This window comes from Delphinus delphis, chromosome 2 (genome assembly GCF_949987515.2).
Source record: "Delphinus delphis chromosome 2, mDelDel1.2, whole genome shotgun sequence".
NCBI lineage: Eukaryota > Metazoa > Chordata > Mammalia > Artiodactyla > Delphinidae > Delphinus > Delphinus delphis.
In genome coordinates this window covers 143904840-143922390 of record NC_082684.1, presented here as the reverse complement: position 1 = coordinate 143922390, position 17551 = coordinate 143904840, and the positions used below count along the sequence as shown (strand labels likewise).

The following is a 17551-nucleotide window of genomic DNA, read 5'->3' as shown; positions in this document are numbered from 1 at the left end:
CCCAACCACTTCCCTGCGCCACCAGGGAAGCCCCCATGCCCACTTTTTGACTCTGTTTCTATCTCCTGGAGTTGCGCAAGAGAATCCTAGGCCCTCTTCCCCACAGCAGCCCTTCAGTGCTCAGGTCCTCCACTAAATCTTATATTTTTAGGCACCAGAGCCCCACTTTCTTCAAAAATTTCTCCTAGATGTGAGCACTTAAAGAATCTTTCATCCTTCCAGACTCAACTGATGCCTTATCTTCTCTTGGCATCTTCCCTAAAGCCCCTACTCAGGACGTCACTCCACAGCAGTATTCACAGCAACCTCATGCTTTCTTTCCCACTGGACTGGGGACTCCTGATACACAGATGTCAGGCCCTATTGGCCTCCAACTGGTACCTAGTCAGGGCTCAGGGCATAATATAATAATATATGCTTAATAAGTATTTGTTGAGGAAGTAAATGAATGACTTAATTTATACACAACCTCCTCACTCACACACATGCTAAAAGAAAGCCAAGCTCCGAGGAAGAAAAGGGAGAACTCAGGTCTGTCCAGGTGTTTGTGAGCCATTCCATCTGACAACTCTTTTTTCCCTAGGACTCTCCTGAACAGATCTGAGGCCCCGGGTACTGGGGCCAGAGCTGATTCTCCCAGCTAAGTCCAGGGTAACTGGGATAAATTTTCACAGAAAGAAAGAATTTCACAGACCAAAAATGCAAGATGCTGGATGCTCCAATCTGTACTTATGTTAACAACACACATTTATGTGGGTCTAATAATATGCCAGGCATTGTTCCGTGCTCTTTACAAATATCATCTTATTTAATCCTTGTAATGACTTCACAAGATGGGTATTATATCTATCCCCATTTTATTTTCACGTAGGGTTTTTAGCATTCAAGTCAGCTATCCTGAAATGAAGGAAGATATAGCTATTCAGTCACTGAATAAAAGAAAATTAGTTACCTTGAGCTCCAGTTCATATAGGGCTGACAGATTGAATGACAGCCTTTGATCTGAGACCTGGACCCCACAGAATACCACCTCGCGCACTAATCACTTATTAAGCATCCTCAGCTCTGTCCTCCGTGAGTTCACAGCCTGGTGGAGGAAACACCACGCATCCAAACAAATAAATTATCTTAGGATCAGGGGACCAATACGGTGCTGGCAGCAAGAGGAAGTAATTACCTCTGGCTAGAAGAGACAGCTTCCTGGAGGGGGTGATGTCTGAGTTCCATTTTAACAAATGGACCAGAGGGGAGCAGCAGAGAGGGAAGCGAGAGTGCAAAGATGCAGGGATGTGAAATGGCAATGGGGGGAACTAGTGGCAGTCTGGGGTAGCAGGAGAGCGTAGAGAGGGGATGATTTGAGGGATGAGGGATCATCATTCAGGTGATGGACTTGGCTGCAATACCAAGAAGCTTAAAGATACTAACAGGTATAATAGTCATTTCTGTTCTAGAAAGATTCTTTGAGCAGCAGTGTGAGGGAGGGTGGTGAGATTAAACAGAGAGAGACCAGTTAGGAAGCTGTGGCAATAAACCAAGCAAGAAACAGTGTGCACCTGAGCTAGGGCACTGGATTCTAGGGATATTTGGAAACCTGAAGCTTTGGACTGATTGGATGGCTGCTGAAACAGTATATGATGACACCCAGGTTTCTGACTTAGAGACCAGTGGGGCAGTGCATGCAATGAGCTGGGGAGCACAATCTGAGATTATGCTTTCAGGAATGAGGACAAGCTCAGATAGTCTCTAAGCTTGGGAAAGTCAAACTGGGCGACAGAAATTTTCTTCTTTATCTCAGAGAAGTTACTCAGATTCTCATTCTCATCTCCTTTTAATAAAATATGATGCATTTCATTCTGTCATCATAGTGAAAAATCATTGCCCTCTGCTGGGAATTAATAACCTTTCAAATTAATAACCTTTGGATAGGAAAATTGGTTTCATTAATACCTCCCCTTGCACGTTGTAGTTTCATCATCTTTCTGTCCTGCTGTCCCCTGAAACCAAAAGCCCAAGACTTATTGTCTGAGAAGCCTGAATGACTTTATGCTCAGAAAGAATGATCAGAGCTCTTAGTAGCTCTTAGTAGAGCTGAGTTGAGTTCACTGATCACAAATGCTGGTATGGCCTTGTGTCTGCCCCTCAGCCGCAGGGGAGCCCACCCTCGGCTGGAAGGGACTGTGAGAGCATCCTCCCCCAGCTCTTGGTCTGATTCCTAATCTTAGCAGAAAAGATGTCACCCATCTTGGGATGCCACACCTGGGGAACATGGCGCCTCCCTCAGGCTCCACCCAGCTTTATCTCTTCTGACTGACATCATGGTCTTGACAGCCGTTGTGCTGCCTCAAAGAGTTGGGTGACTGCCCATCCTCCACAAAGCGTCTCAGAGTCAGGGTGAGGCTCCCCACGAAGAGAAGCTAGATAGCCTTTCAGGAAAACAACAGAAGGTGTAATCATAAAAGCAATCTTTTTCTCCCTACCCCACCCTCACACAGTCTAAAGATTCCAGGTGGATATTCATTTATCCTTTTCTGCTGAAAACACTTTAGCAGCATCTTATCATCTAGAGCATAAAGTCCAGACTCCTCAGCATCCAGGGACCGCCCCCCCCCACACACTCTGGCTTCCCAGCCTTCGGCTTCCTTCCACCCACAAGGTCCCATGCCTCTGAGCCCTTACTCAGCTGTTCCCTCAGCTTGGAAAGCCCTACTCCTTCCACCCACTTACACATACACACAAGCCCTCATTCATCCCTCAGGGCCAGCATGAGCATCACTTTCCCTGGAAAGTCCTCCCTGAATGCCACTCCCCATCAAGCAGAATCCACCACTCCCTCTGTGACCCTCCCCGCCCCAGTCCTACCTGGTCAATGCAAGGCTACGTGTGAGAACGGGTTGAGCCACGGGAGAGAATGCGTAATGTCATCAAATAAGGTGCTCTGTGTGCTGTCTCCCTAGCATAGGGATGTAGGGAATCGGAGTCAGAGAGACAGGGTCCAAATCCTACCACTTATTAGCATAATGATTTTGGACGAAATACTTATCCTCTCTGAACCTCAGTCCCAATCGCCTCTCCCATATTCCCACTGTCCTGGAGTTACTCCAGTGTCTGACTGGCTGATCCTGTAGTCACTGGGATGGCAGGATGGAGGATCTGGTCCTCTCCACCTCTGTGTGGGGTCCTCCTAGGTCACCCTCCATCATCTCCCATTCTGCTGGAAATAAAATGCTCTTTGGGCTTCCCCAAAGCCACAGCCCGTGCCTACCTCCAGCACCTTGCAGTAACCCCGCTGCCTAGTGCTCTTAGAAACTTTTGGGTTGTCCCAGAGCTGGCAGAGGTGGGACAGGTGCCAGGTTAAACACTGTCTCCAATTTTATCTTCCAGAGTCATTTGGAAGGAGATCTCGAGCTGCTGAAACAAAGGAAACATCACAGGAGACAAGAACCAGATTTCTGCTCTTTAAAGAAGAAACCAATAAGGGCTGTCAGATTCGGCTCAATCACTCAGACACGTTACAGCAGTGCGGCTTCAACTCCTCTCTGCCTCTGGTGATGATAGTCCACGGGTGGCTGGTAGGAAACGCTGACATGCCTTTTTTCTCTCTACTTTTACATTTTCTTTTCTCTCCCTCCCTAGTGTGTTCAATTGTAATAAAAAGATACGGAGCTGGTGATAACAACCTCATGAATAATACTTTTAAAGTACATTCTAATTTTCCAAGTGCTTCCCCACACATTATCTTATTGATTATCTCAATTTCATGAGTAAGCAGGGCAGAGAAAGTATAATTATCTCCACATTTCAGATAATAAAATGTGGCTCAAAAAGGTCACACAGCACATAAGGGCCCATAAGAGATTGCAGTTCATGAAGGTGAATCTGCATGTTTCCCAAGAGGAGGTAGGAAGCCAGAAGACATAGTCTCCCAATAAAATATTATATTTGTAAGGGTTAAATTCAGCTGCAAATAACAGAAATCCAAATTGGCAGTAGTTCAAATAAAACAGAAGTTTTTTTCCATTTCATACAACAGTCCAGTATATGTAATCCAAAACTGAATAAACAGCTTTGGTCACTGAAGTCCTCAAGGACCCAGCTCATTCCCTGCTCACTATTCTGCTATCCTTAGAGTATGGTCCAAGATGGCAGCTAGAGCACTAGCTATCACATCTGCATCCCAGGTAGCACAAGGTAGTAAAATGTAAACACAAAAAAGTAAAAAAGCAGGGATTTTAAAAAACAACTATATTGAGGTATACTTCGCATTATACCATAAAATTCATCCATTTAAAGTGTACAATTCAATGGCTTTGGGTATATAAATGTGTTTTCTTAGGTTAGCTTCCCAGAAGCACCTGTGAAATGCTTCCAATTACATCCATTTGCCCATACCTAGAGGGAAAGGTAGCCTCTTAGAGAAAGTGTAGCTTTTTAGTGATGCTAAAATGCTATTACTGTGGAAGAAGGGGGAAAAGAATATTGTGGGCAGTGATTGAAGTCAAACAAAAGTTTCCAAGAAGAAATTCTGCCTTACTGGTTTCTAGGCCACCCACGATTTGAAGCTTGGTTCACACTGTGAAACCTCCAGAGATCTGGGGTCTATTTCATGACTTGAAACCCTTTCCCTACCATCTAATTGAAAAATACTCTGCAACCCCCGTCTATCCTAGCTTAGAGAGCAAAATGAGCCCATCGGCCCACCACCACTCTCTCAACATGTATTCACTCATACCCTCCACATGAACAAAACAGACCCCATGCCGGGCCTCATGGGGTAGTGGGAACCACATGACGCCATGTGGGTGTAGCCACAAGGTGGGTTTGCCATCCCAGAAAAGCACAGAGGCTCTTGTAGCCTGCCAGCCGCTTCCTCCTAGGATTTAAAGGAGCCCCACCCTAGGGAAGGGCGGGGGGTGTTCCACCACAGCACAGGGTTGGCAGTGAAGGTGGTGGGGGCTTTCCTGCCCCTAGAGAAGAGACCTAACACAGATGAGGCCCTATAGGAGCTAAGCCATTTACATTAGACATCAGCTCATTTAATCCTCCTGCCTCCCTACACGGCCACTTGAGTTAGTCTCATCTCTCAGATGAGGAAACTGCAGCTCAGAGAGGTCAAGCAGCTACCACAGTCACACAGCCCTCAGTAGACAGAACTCCAAAACTAGAACCCTCATGCTCCAAAGCCCACACTGTCAAAGACTCCATTACCTCAAGCCTTTGTCAAGGACGGGTTTGGCAGGGTCCCCATCACACAGCAGGCCTCACACTGCAATCTCCTCACTGCAGCTCTCTCTAGCTAAGCTAGGAGCTCCATCCCTGTTTCTTAAAAAAAAAAAAAAAAGCATGGAATTGGAGACAGAGGGTAGAACCCTGAGATGAAACCTATCTTAAAGGAAACTAAAGATCAGACATGGAGGGAGTTCTCTGGCGGTCCAGTGGTTAGGATTTGGCGCTTTCACTGTGGTAGCCCAGGTTCAAGCCCTGGTCAGGGAACTAATATCCCACAAGCTGAACGGCATGGCCAAAAAAAAAGATCAGACATGGGAAGCTCTCCTGTGGGAGCGGAGGGGGTAAGGATGGATTATTAGAAAGCCATTGTAAGGAAAGAACATTCCACCTCTTCGGCTGCTTTAGCCAAAGGGACCTTCCCTTACAAGAGAAAAAGAGAAAAGAAATTGGGAAGGAGGGAATGCATCCAGAGCAGAGCTCTGGGGAGGAGAGAGCTGTGGACTTGATACCTGACTTGAGGTAGGGACTCGAGCTGAGAGCCTTACAAACAGCAGGGCCGGCTCTCCCTGCCTCCACTGTCACTCTCCCTGCCTCCCCCTTACCTCTGCTTGTAGCTCCTTCCAAATGACTTCTCTCCTCCTGGCTCAGGCTGTGACTTCTGCCTAGAGTATCCCTTCCCTCATCTCCCGCCGGACAGGATCCATTATATATTAGGTGCTCCAAAAATATTTGTTAGCTGAAGTAATGGCTGGCTTCATATCTTGTTTACAGACATGAAGATAGCAGGGTCCTCTTACCGGGACCCTTTTACTAGAATGAGTTCTTTGTTTTCAAAATCTTGTGCAGACTGGAATATATCTACTATTGCTGGTAATAATAATAATAATGACAACAGCAGCAGCTGCAATAACGAACATTTACTGAGTCCTCACCATGTTCCAGGTGCTAAATGCTTTACATCTATTAACTTGTCTCATCTTCACAGCAATCCTGGAAGGAGGACACTATTATTATCCCCATTTTCCAGACAAGGAAACTGGGCCACTGAAAAGTTAAGTAACTTGCCCAAGGCCACTCAGCTAGTAACTAGGAGAGTCTGGATTTGAACGCAAGGTGTTACATCCACATAGAAGGTACTGGGTAGAAAGACATTTATTAAATGAATGCATCTTACCCCAGACTCACAAGCCAAACCATCAGTACTGCTGTCCAGCTTCACCTCTGCGTTCTCGTCTTCAATTACACCCAACTTTCCTGCTCTCCCCAGACAGGCCGCACTGCCCTTCTGTGGTTCTGCACCTCTGCACATGCTCTTCCTCCGCCTGGCGTGCCCTAGATACCCTCACCCACCGCCGCCACACTCACCGGCCCACCTGGATTCTTCCGTGAGAACTCCTATTTATCCTTCCAGACACAGCACAAACGTATTTGCTCTGTGAACCCTTCAGGAGTGCCCTGCAAACTGGCTCTCAAACAAGGAACATACACAGAACAGTTCTCCATAATGAATCAACCCAGTTGTTACTGAGTTCCTACTATGTTCCAGCTCACAGTCCTACCCCCTCTAAGGCAAGCAGAACACAGTGGGTGTGACCCAGAGGTGCGGCAGCACAGGGAGGGCTGGGGGTAGCCCCCCACGGGACATTTGGAAAGTCCAGAGACATTTTTGGTCTTCACGGCTTGGGGAGGGGGAGGAGAGGGGTGCTGCTGGCCTCTCTTGGATGGAGGCAAGGATGCGGTAAACATCCTACCGTGCACAGGACAGCTCCCACAGCAAAGAGGTATCTGGCCCCAAGTGTCAATGGTGCTGAAGCTGAGAAGCCCCAGGTTAAGCCCTTCCTCCTGGAGAGAAGGAGCCAGCGTGAGCCCAGAGTTGGAGAAGGAAAGAGATGAGCAGGTAGAGAGAGGGAGCTAGCACAGCACTCCCGCCTCCCTCCCGGGGAAGCTGATGACCCTGTGGTTCCACCCTCAGATGGAAGCCTCGCTGGAAAACTGGATCTGGCAGATGGTGGCCGCGCTGAAGTCTCAGGTGGCCCGACCAGTCAACGTGGGGCTGGCAGAATGGGTCACCCTGGCCCACACCCACTACTCCATCGCTGTCCGCAACACCCGCCTCGTCGGCCAGGAGATCGCGGCCCTTCTCCAGTGGCTGGAGGTGAGACCTGCCCTGACCTCCCTTCTCTCCCGTCCTCTCCCCTCCTCTAAGACTGGTCTCCTAGAGCAACCCAGACGGGAGAACTACTTCTGCTAAGCTCACAGGAATGGGAAGGCATGGGACAGAGACTGGACCCCCAGCGGTCTCTCAAATGCCTCCCTTAAAGCCCTATTTTATAGAATCATCTGCCCCCACTACTCCATCCACTGTTCCTTTTATGCTCACCTCTTCGGATGTGCTAAGGGATCTAAACACACCCTATAAGCTATCAAACTCCCACACACATGAATGAGATCACTCCCGCAAGGCATTAACATCCAGGTAAAGGTGGGCAGACAGGAGGCAGCATCCCCAGGCAGGGCCCCAGGTAGCTGAGCCTGAAAGGAAACAGGACAGAGTCAGCAAGGTGAGAAACCAGCTGGGGTCCTGAGGAGGAGTTAAGCACCTTACTTGTGACCAGGCACAAAGAACAGAGAGAGCCTAGAACAGGCTGCACCCACAAAGGCTTTTATCCAGGCAGCTCTCTCCCCTCCTGAAACGGTCTCACCGCTGTCTTCCAGGAATCTGTTCACTTTTCTCCAAGCAATGTTCATCTAATTGGGTACAGCCTGGGTGCACACGTCTCAGGATTCGCTGGCAGTTACATGAGCAGAAAGCACAAGATTGGGAGAATTACAGGTAACCACACCTGATAACTAACAGCTATAATCTTCACAACTGCACGGGGGCGTGGAGCAAGGACCTGCTTTTCCAACGGTCTCATAAATTAACCCACCCCCAGCTTCCTTCAAACTGTATTAGAGTTCACAGGAGGACTTATAGCACTATTTATTGCAAACATGACCGCTGTCATAGACTGCCGTTCCAAGAGAATTTAGAGCAAATCACAGTCTCACTTCCTATTGCCTTTCCTCAAACAAAGGTCTCTCACAGTCCTGCCAAACAGGTCCTAAAAAGTAGATTTTGTGTACACTTTTGTAGCAAAAAAGAGTTTATTTTCAAGCTATAGTTTTAAAAGCCCAACGTGAGTTAAAGAATGACAGCCCTAAATTTGCTGTGACAGCCATGTTTGTACCTCAGTGTTCACTTTTGTGAAACACGTGGGTCCTACTCTGGGGCCCATTTGGATTGAGGGAGGGATCGCTGCACCAAAAACCTCACCCCAAGCTCTATGCCACCTAGGAAATGCCCCTAGATACCCAGGAAGAGCTGAAGACACACAAGAAGGCCTTTCCTACCAGGCTGCCCTGACACAAACCTCATCCCCCGCTGCTGCCCCAGAGTCAGTCAGAAGAACACGTCTCATCAGCCAAGTCCCTGAGGCCCACTGATTTCTACAGGGTAAAACTAAGGAGGCCCAGACAAGGCCCTTCTCAGTGTAGTGTCCCCAGAGCTCTCCAGCTTCTCCTCCCACTGTTCCCTTCTTATAGTTCCAGGCTTCTGTGACACTAGATTTTTCTCCACTCTACATACGTGCCGTGGCCTTTTGTGCTTCTGGGCCTTTGCAGTCACTTTTCTCTTTGCCTGGAAAACCAAGCCCTAGTCTCCCTACCAAACTCCTACTCATCCTTCAAGACCCATCAGGCTAAAACAATAATTCACAAGCGAGAACAATTCAAACAAAATGTAAGATGAATAACATTGCTGTGATCTTTTATTTTATCAAGAAAGAACATTTTTGGCAACTCCTATCTACTATTACCATTCCTTCATAAAAGAAGAGATTTATTTTAACACTGAAAAAAGACAGGGATAATGGCAGACATTTAAACGAAGCAAATCTGTCATGATGAGAACTCATTTTCTGTTTTTTGTTTTTTTTTTCATCTTGCTGGTGACGGGGAGGCCTGATCCATGGATCAGTATTTGGCGCCCTCCATGATTTAACACTCAGTAGCCTGGGGGTGAGCAGACCTCCCACACAAGAACCTTCCACAGAAGTCCAGTGAGGTCCTTCACAGACAAACCAGGCCTAGAAGGCTAAGTCAGAACTGCAGAGAGGCGGCACTGGGCCCAGGACCCTCTCCACGCCGGCTGGTGTCACGGGCCACATCAGGCATTATTAGCCAGGCCCACACATATCAGAAGCAACAGGACCGCTAACTACTCTGTTGTCATCTCATAGTCAGCCTGACGAAGAAAGGAATATAAATCACTTCCTTTATTTGTAACTACGGGTGAGGGCTAGAGAGCAGGGACTGTCATGGTGCCCTGTCAATTCCTTCACCCCCAACAGTGATGGAAGCCAGGACTGACACGGGACAACAAAGGGTCCTCCAGAGAAGGTAAAGGAAGAAAGAGAAAAAAATCTTGAGTGCATAAATACTTCCCAGCTACCATCAGCCAGGAGCTGCCACTTGTCTCATGCAAACATCTCTGTCACTTAAGGAGCAGAGCTGTGAGCAGTCCTATTTGCTCACAACATTTTTCCCAGAGAACAGTAATGTCCCAAGGCGGTTCTGAACATTCCAATGAAATGACATTAGTGTAGGGGAAAAGCCAGCTTGTTTAGGGAAATTATTGACAACCTGCAGGCAAATAAATTCTTTCTTTGATGGATAGGTTAGAACTACTTACAATAAGCACAGTGGGTTTTTTTATATGCAAACAGTTGCTCTTGAAAGTAGCTTGAGAGGTACTTAAAATTGATTGGCTTAACTAAATCAAGCATTCCCTTATAACCTTATTTCTACCACTGGCTAGTTCCTGCAAACCTCTTCTCCCCATAAATAATAACCAGCCCGTGTCCGATTTTTAGTGCCATGAATTACTACAGTTTTACTGCGAAAAAGTTATGGCAAGATTTTCGAGAGAAAGATGATGCCCTAGGATTTTCTTCTTCCTGCTAGCTCATGAATGTGTAATAACATGAAAAAGGTAAAAAGAGCATTTCTTCTCCTCTCCTGTTGCTCTCACCTAACCCTTCCCCTTGCTTTCCTGTTAGGGCTGGATGCTGCGGGCCTTTTGTTTAAAAGAGCTTCCCCCAGTGACCGGCTTTCACCAGATGATGCCAATTTCGTGGACGCCATTCACACCTTTACCCAGGAACACATGGGCCTGAGTGTGGGCATCAAACAGCCCATAGCCCACTATGACTTCTACCCCAATGGGGGCTCCTACCAGCCTGGATGCCACTTCCTAGAGCTCTACAAACATATTGCCAAGCACGGCTTAAACGGTGAGAAAGAAGACACTAGCCTACGCTGGTTTACATTCCCCACAACTGATGGGGCCTCTGGATCCAGTGGTGTCTAATCTGCAAGATTCTGAGAAGAGTTTGGCAAGGGTGGGGCCCAGGGTGAATGGTCACCAAGTCCGCCCAGAGAGAGGGCTTGTGGGAGTAGGTCAGGGCTGCCGCTCCCCCCAAGCCCTTCCTCTTCACAGGCAGCGGTCCGTGGAGCTCAGGTGCTGAGGGTGAGCGGAGGGGCACCACTGGGAGTCCCCGCTTCTCACCTCCACTCAGTTTACCCAGCGAAGTCTCTCCCGGGGTATTAGCCTTTCTGAAAGTGGAGCCCTGATGCCTGTGGTTCTTCCTCTTTCTCCGGAAGCTTCCTCACTCAGGGGGCTTCCTCTATTCTGGGCCCTATGATGATCCACTTAATAGATCATGGTTTCTTGATCCTTGGTCTCCCAAGAGTGGGAATAACTCTTCCAACCCCCGTGAGGTTTAATCAGCTGACCCTACAGGACATTCATTATGGAGATTCTTCCAATTAGATGTTCAGCTCTAAATAGGTCCTTGTGACTTCCTTTGTCTCAGGGCGGAAACTGAATATGGCAATATCTGGGTTGCGATCCCCCTTCTCTCTCAAACCCTAAAACCAAAACATGAACACGCGCGTGGGTAACGGGCCCCGGATTAAAGAACAAAGATGTGAGCCAAAACCATACGCTTCCTACGCATTCCAAGGTTCTCATTATTGTAAAATAATATCCTGATTAAGACATGCCAACTCACTCTAAGCCAACTGGAGACCCCCCGACCCCCACATACCACCATCTTGCCCCAATCATCTGAAACTGAGCTGAGCACATACTATCTCGTGATTACATCACCACCTTCACATCTCCTGTATCAGAATGACCTTCACACTGGATACTATCTCATTTTGGCTGGACTCCCAGCTTTCCACCCGCCCACGCCTAAGAGAACCTTCTCGGAACTTCCCCTTATCATTCCTTACATCATCTCTCTCCAGTCATTGCCCTCTAGTCGCCAGCAGTTCCTGGTGACCATCCAGCCCTCTTCCCAGATTTACACCCTCCCTAAGCTCCACACAGACCCCTAGGATGGTGTTTATTCGCTAGTTGCCTGGTAAATGCATCTCTGACCAATTACGGCCATTTTCTCTTTTGTGCTACACGTCAGAATGATGGAACCAAGGACATTCATTTACCTCGCCCACGCTTGGTATGGTTTTTCTCAGTTTTCTTCACCCTTCTGTTTGCAAGTGATCCCATTCTGGGGTGAACATGTTAACTTGGTCAGTTGGTAACTGCTTTACCATCCTCACCACCTCCTGGCTAGGTGAGCTAGAGTGAGTGAGTGAATGTCTTTGAAACTCAGTTTTCTCACTCGTAACAGCTGCCTCAAGGAGCTGTACTGAAGATCTGGGGAGGCACTCAGTGTGGTACCTGCCGAACAGTGGGTGCTCAACAAATATAGCCCCTAGTGACCAAGAACTGAGATGACTAATCCTGGGCAAACAGATTTGGCAAAGTTACCTGTGCTCCACCTTCACATGAGGTTCTTAGCACATCTCGTGGTGGTTCCTCAACATTCCTAGAGAAAACTTTACTAAAGATTGTTAAGATTTGGAGACCCAAAAACAACCCCCCCCCAAAAAAAGGTCAAAATCCTTGGTACATAAACCTCCTAAACTTGTTTTGGGTTAGGCCCGTTCAGACCTGGTCACTGGAATATGTCCTTCTTGAAGCCAATCCCCATGCTGGTTGTACAGGCCAGTTATCTTAGGGCACGCAGTGGCTGCTTTGAGACAGAAGGCAGACATGGTGGGGGAGGCCTCAGCTCTCACCAGACCATGAGCCAAGTCCCAAGATTGCCTGGGCACTGGTTTACCCAGCTTTATTAAGAAAAGAGGCATTCCGCACAAGCCTGTTCTGCTAACTCACCCTTAAAGCATCAGCAGTTGTGCATTTTTAACCATTTGAGATTAAAATATTTCCAAAAGGAATTACAGTACCCCACTTGCTTAAATAATTCAATATTTTCTTAGTGACTTGGGGCCCCTATTAAAACACCTACCGTAACATACAGTGTGCCCACAGCAGCCCCCTGGAGCCTGAGACTATGCCTCCACACTAAGTGACTGCAGGGGGTCTACCCCTTGTGTAGTGTTCAGTCAGTTATCACATCCACTGTAGTCAGCGGGTTGACCTGAGCACTTTCTTCCTCCTTCCTAATGTGCCGGTACTCTGCACTGAGAAACAAGGTGATCCTTCAGACAAAGGGATGATAATGTGCTTCTTGCCCCGTTTTCCAGCCATCACCCAGACCATCAAATGTGCCCACGAGCGGTCGGTGCACCTCTTCATCGACTCCTTGCTGCACGCTGACATGCAGAGCACGGCCTACCCGTGCAGGGACATGGACAGCTTCAGCCAGGGCCTGTGCCTGAGCTGCAAAAAGGGCCGCTGCAACACGCTGGGCTACTATGCCCGCCAGGAGCCGCAAAGCAAGAAGAGCAAGAGTCTCTTCCTGGTGACTCGAGCCCAATCCCCGTTCAAAGGTGAGTGCATCACTAACAAACGTAAGGTAGATAGCTAGTGGGAAGCAGCCGCACGGCACAGGGATATCGGCTCGGTGCTTTGTGACCGCCTGGAGGGGTGGGATAGGGAGGGTGGGAGGGAGGGAGACGCAAGAGGGAAGAGATATGGGAACATATGTATATGTATAACTGATTCACTTTGTTATAAAGCAGAAACTAACACACCATTGTAAAGCAATTATACCCCAATAAAGATGTTTAAAAAAATTAAAAAAAAAAAAAAAAGGTGCGTGCAGGAGAGCCTACAGAAGGGCAGGATGAAGCCACTTGTCTGAAGGTTCAGAAGTTCCCTGAAGTGTTTTGCTGGAACTACTTCAGGCTCTGTTATTTTAGTGGTTTTGACCCTGCACAGATTCTAGACCGTGATGATGACACAGCCTCTCTCTTTACCCAAGAATGTGGCTTCCTCACTGCCAAGTGCTGGAGGAGAAAGCTTGATACTTTCTGGAACAATCCTCGGGTTGGCTGTACTTCATCCAATATCACGGTCCCCTAGAATATTAGATCCAGAAGGCCTTGAGCAATTACCTTGACCACCCAGGTCTCATTGTACAGGGCCCTGGAGACTTCTCCAAACTCAGACTGGAACCCAGTGCTTTCATCTCTGCTTATGGCTTCCAGGAAAAACCTGGGCTCCACACTACATGCATGCTTCCTCATTTCCCCTGACGTTCGAGTCAGCTCGTCTTACAAGAGATCATTGTCCTATTGAGGCCCTCCCTAGAAGTTCCGCTTCTCAACCTCAGGGGAGAAATTGAGCCCCTTCTTCTTGCTGGGTTGAACAGGAGGTCAGAGAAAGGGCTGTGGTCATGATTTGGGCTGAAGCCAGCAGAGAAATACTCCACTAAAGCCTAAATCCTCCTGGAGGGAACAAGCCAACATCTGTTGCCTTTAACATTTCTGCCTAATCCTTAAAACAGCTCTGGAATGATTTAGCATCTCACTGTTCACAGCACATGCTCACGTCACCGGGAGGAGCCTGGTGCGGTTTGCTTGTTACCGTGCAGATGTTTGTATGCAGAAGGTGAACACGCTGTCAGTAGCACTTTGCCTTTGCACCGCGTTTTACACAAAAACATTACATGTATCCATCGACTCCTCGTGGTGCCCACAACAGCCAGGCGAGGTTGGCAGGGTTAGCCTGGAAGGAGGCCTGGAACCCACGTCCCTCTGACTCCCAGGCTGAACACTCCCAGGTGTTCCGTTCATTACCACACTCCCAAGTTCAAGCTTCAAGGCGACTTATTTTTTAGGCACAGGATTCTTCTGTTTATCTGAACTTTTGCTCTCCAGCCAGATTTCCCTTCCCTGAGTTCCAGGAATGACAGAAATCAGATGGAGCGTCTGATAGCTTCTGAGAGCACTTGGAGCGAGGGCAGGATCTTTCTTCCCTGAGGGGCAGAGGGGCCCCTCAGCTGTCTGTCCTTGAGGGGTGGCGGCGGAACCCGTGGCACCCAGAGCAGGTGAGGGGATTTGGAAGGCCTCCTGCTTCAGGGAGCTCCCCCGCCGCGGGCTGCCAATTAGACACTCATTTGGGTTAACCAGCTCCTCTTTTAAATGGCAAAGCTGCCTGGACTGATTAAGCCTCTCAGATCATCACATTTTACCAGATCTACTTTAATCCTGGAATGTTAGCGTTTCAAAAAACTGTTCAACTCCACCATTTCACAGATGGGAAAACAGAGGCCCAGATGCAGGAGAATCATTTGCCCGGGGACACAAGAGGAATTCTTGGGGGCAGAGCCAGCATTTAGACCCAGGCCTCCAAACAACTAGTCTAGTGATTTTTACCTTGGTAACCTGCCCATGGTCTGTCTATGGGGGTGAGGGAAGGAGGAGAGGTGAGGGAGGATCTTGCTTTCTCCTTGCGGTCAGCTGGAAAGAAAGCGCGTCATTTTTCACCTTCCAGGGCAGGGCTGTGCATCTGAAGTGAGGGACTGGGTCCTGCCCGAGGTCATCTCCTGGGGGGGCGTGGAGATGGGGGAGGGAAGCGAGAGCGTCAAGAGAAGGAAGAGGGAAGAGCAGTAGGCACAAGCCAGGCTGAGTTCTTCCCTTTGCCCAGGACCCCAGATGCCCAATCACCACACGGTGCTGGTGTGAACTCACAGGGACCCCTTTCCCATGAAGGAGGATCAAGAAATCACATGAGGGCATCACTACAGGCCATCATTTCTTCTTCAAGCATAAATAGAGCCAGGGTAGGCAGAGGCCCTCCCTCAGGGGGCCCAGGGGAGACCAACCCCCTCCCACATGCTAAATGCTGTCCCAGGAAGACAGATGATGAGTCCCTTGGAGACAACGTTGCAGGAAGGGGGATCCCTTCCAGAGCCCAAGAGTGGGCTCTTGCCTAACCCTCGGAAATGAACTGTCCGAGGAGACATAACGTGCTGACAAAGCAAGAGACTTTATTGGGAAGGGGCGCCCGGGCGGAGAGCAGCAGCGTAAGGGAACCCAGGAGAACTGCCCTGCCACGGGGCTCGCAGCCTTGGGTTTGTATGGTGACGGGGTTAGTTTCCGGGTTGTCTCTGGCCAATCATTCGGACTCAGGGTCTTTCCTGGCGGCGCACGCATTGCTCAGCCAAGATGGATTCCAGCGAGAAGGATTCTGGGAGGTTGGTAGGACACATGGACTGGTGTCTCCTCTCTCCTTCTGACCTTTCCTAAATTCTTTCAGGTGGTGGTGGCTTGTTAGCTCCACGTTCCTTACGAGGGCCTCACGTTGTAAGATAACTCATGCAAATGGTTACTCTAGGGTCTGGCCAGGGTGGGCAGTTTCGGTCCGTAGTTCCCCTAACACCACCACTTGGGTCTCTTTATCACCAGCATCTCCTCTTGCTCCAGGGATATCCAATGAAGATAAGATCTCTGGGGCCAGTGATATGGAGGTGGGACTATGAGACAAGACTGCCTGAAACTGGTCCGAACCCAAACCTCCAGCCCCAGAGAGATTCCAGTGAAGAGCTGCAGCCTGCACTGCACCCTCCTCTTCTCTGGGCCCTCCAGATTCTCCCCAGATCCACCTCAGCCCTTCCAGTGAGCAAAGTCCTAATCTGCTCAGCCTAATTTGACTCACTGGTGGGGAGTCACATCCCTGCGGTCACATCAAGCCACCGTGGGTACAGCTGGAAATCATGCCCAGATGAGACCCCCACCTGTGTGAAAGCGGCTACTCATGGGACGCTGCGGGCTGTATAATGCTACAGCGACCTATGTGGTTGCTGCTCACCTTATGTGGCTGTTTAAATTACTTAAAATAAAATCACAAATTTGAATCGCCCGTCATACTAGCCACATGTCAAACGCTCCAATATGTGGCTGCCACATCAGAGAGTTCAGAAATAGACCATTTCCTTCCAGAAAGTTCTACTGATGGCGCTGGCATCAAGTCTTTAATCTAGGCCACCATAACTGCACCCTTCTTCACCCACCATGGCCACGATCATCTGTGACTGGGGCCCCCAGAGTCTATTTCAGTGGCCAACTCCAGCATTTGATGAATACTTATAGATTCGTAAAGGAACAGACTTGCCCAGCCCTGGTTACAGAGAACCCGCAATCCGTATTTTTCAAGGACATCTAATTGTACTATATATTTTAGTGCAGGGTCTGGCTGGGCAAGATAAACATCCCCTCCCGACTGTAGCTGCACAAAGGATGACTAACTTGGCCCTCATTCCTCTGGCTCCCAAGATATTTTGACAAAACCATCAAAGGATCTGTTTTCTACAACCGTACGCCAGCACTCGGGTAAACGCTGAAGAGGACAGCGGTAGCAGAAGAGAACTGGGAAACAGCCGCTGAGTGAAATGAGGCCATTTATCGCCTACTTCCATTCTCTCTCTCTCAGAAAGAACTTTTGCTAGTTTGGGAGACCTTTTTTTTTTTTTTTTAAGAGAAGGGGGTGGGAAACAAACCTATATGAAGTCCTGCTTAGCAAGCATCTTATCTAATTTAATCCTCATAGCAGTTAGAGGAGGTAACTGTGTGGAAGAGAAGGAAGCAGCGCTCAGGGGGGCTTACTTGGTCCAGACACCACCTTGGATGTGTTGCAACAATTATCTCATGTATCATTTAATCCTCACAACAACCTACAGACAGAGAGAGAGACAAAGATGGAAGGGGTGGGGGGTGGATTGATTATGCCTATTTTTCCAAATAAATAAATCGAGATGCAGAGAGGCTAAATCCCCTTCCCAAAGTCACACAGTTAGTGAGGAGCAAACGTAGTGCTTGACCCCAGGTCTCCCCGATTCCATGGCCTCCTAAGTGTAGGACGGAGGCCAGTTCAGTGGCAGCTCACTCCTGAGTCATCCCTCCTCTTGGGCTCCTCTGTCTGAGTCTCTCCTCTTTTCCCCATCGCCGCTGCCTGCACTCTCTCCCT

General features: G+C 48.6%; 1 protein-coding gene across 1 annotated transcript in view; it reads left to right on the top strand.

Annotated features, from left to right (window-relative positions):
• LIPC (lipase C, hepatic type) overlaps window positions 1-17551 on the top strand; it is a 154695-nt gene that overhangs the window by 122329 nt on the left and 14815 nt on the right. The window contains exons 2-6 of the mRNA XM_060005891.1: window positions 3382-3569; window positions 7199-7381; window positions 7942-8059; window positions 10326-10559; window positions 12886-13131. Coding sequence (XP_059861874.1) covers window positions 3382-3569; window positions 7199-7381; window positions 7942-8059; window positions 10326-10559; window positions 12886-13131 — 969 coding nt within the window. The remainder of the gene's footprint in view (window positions 1-3381; window positions 3570-7198; window positions 7382-7941; window positions 8060-10325; window positions 10560-12885; window positions 13132-17551) is intronic.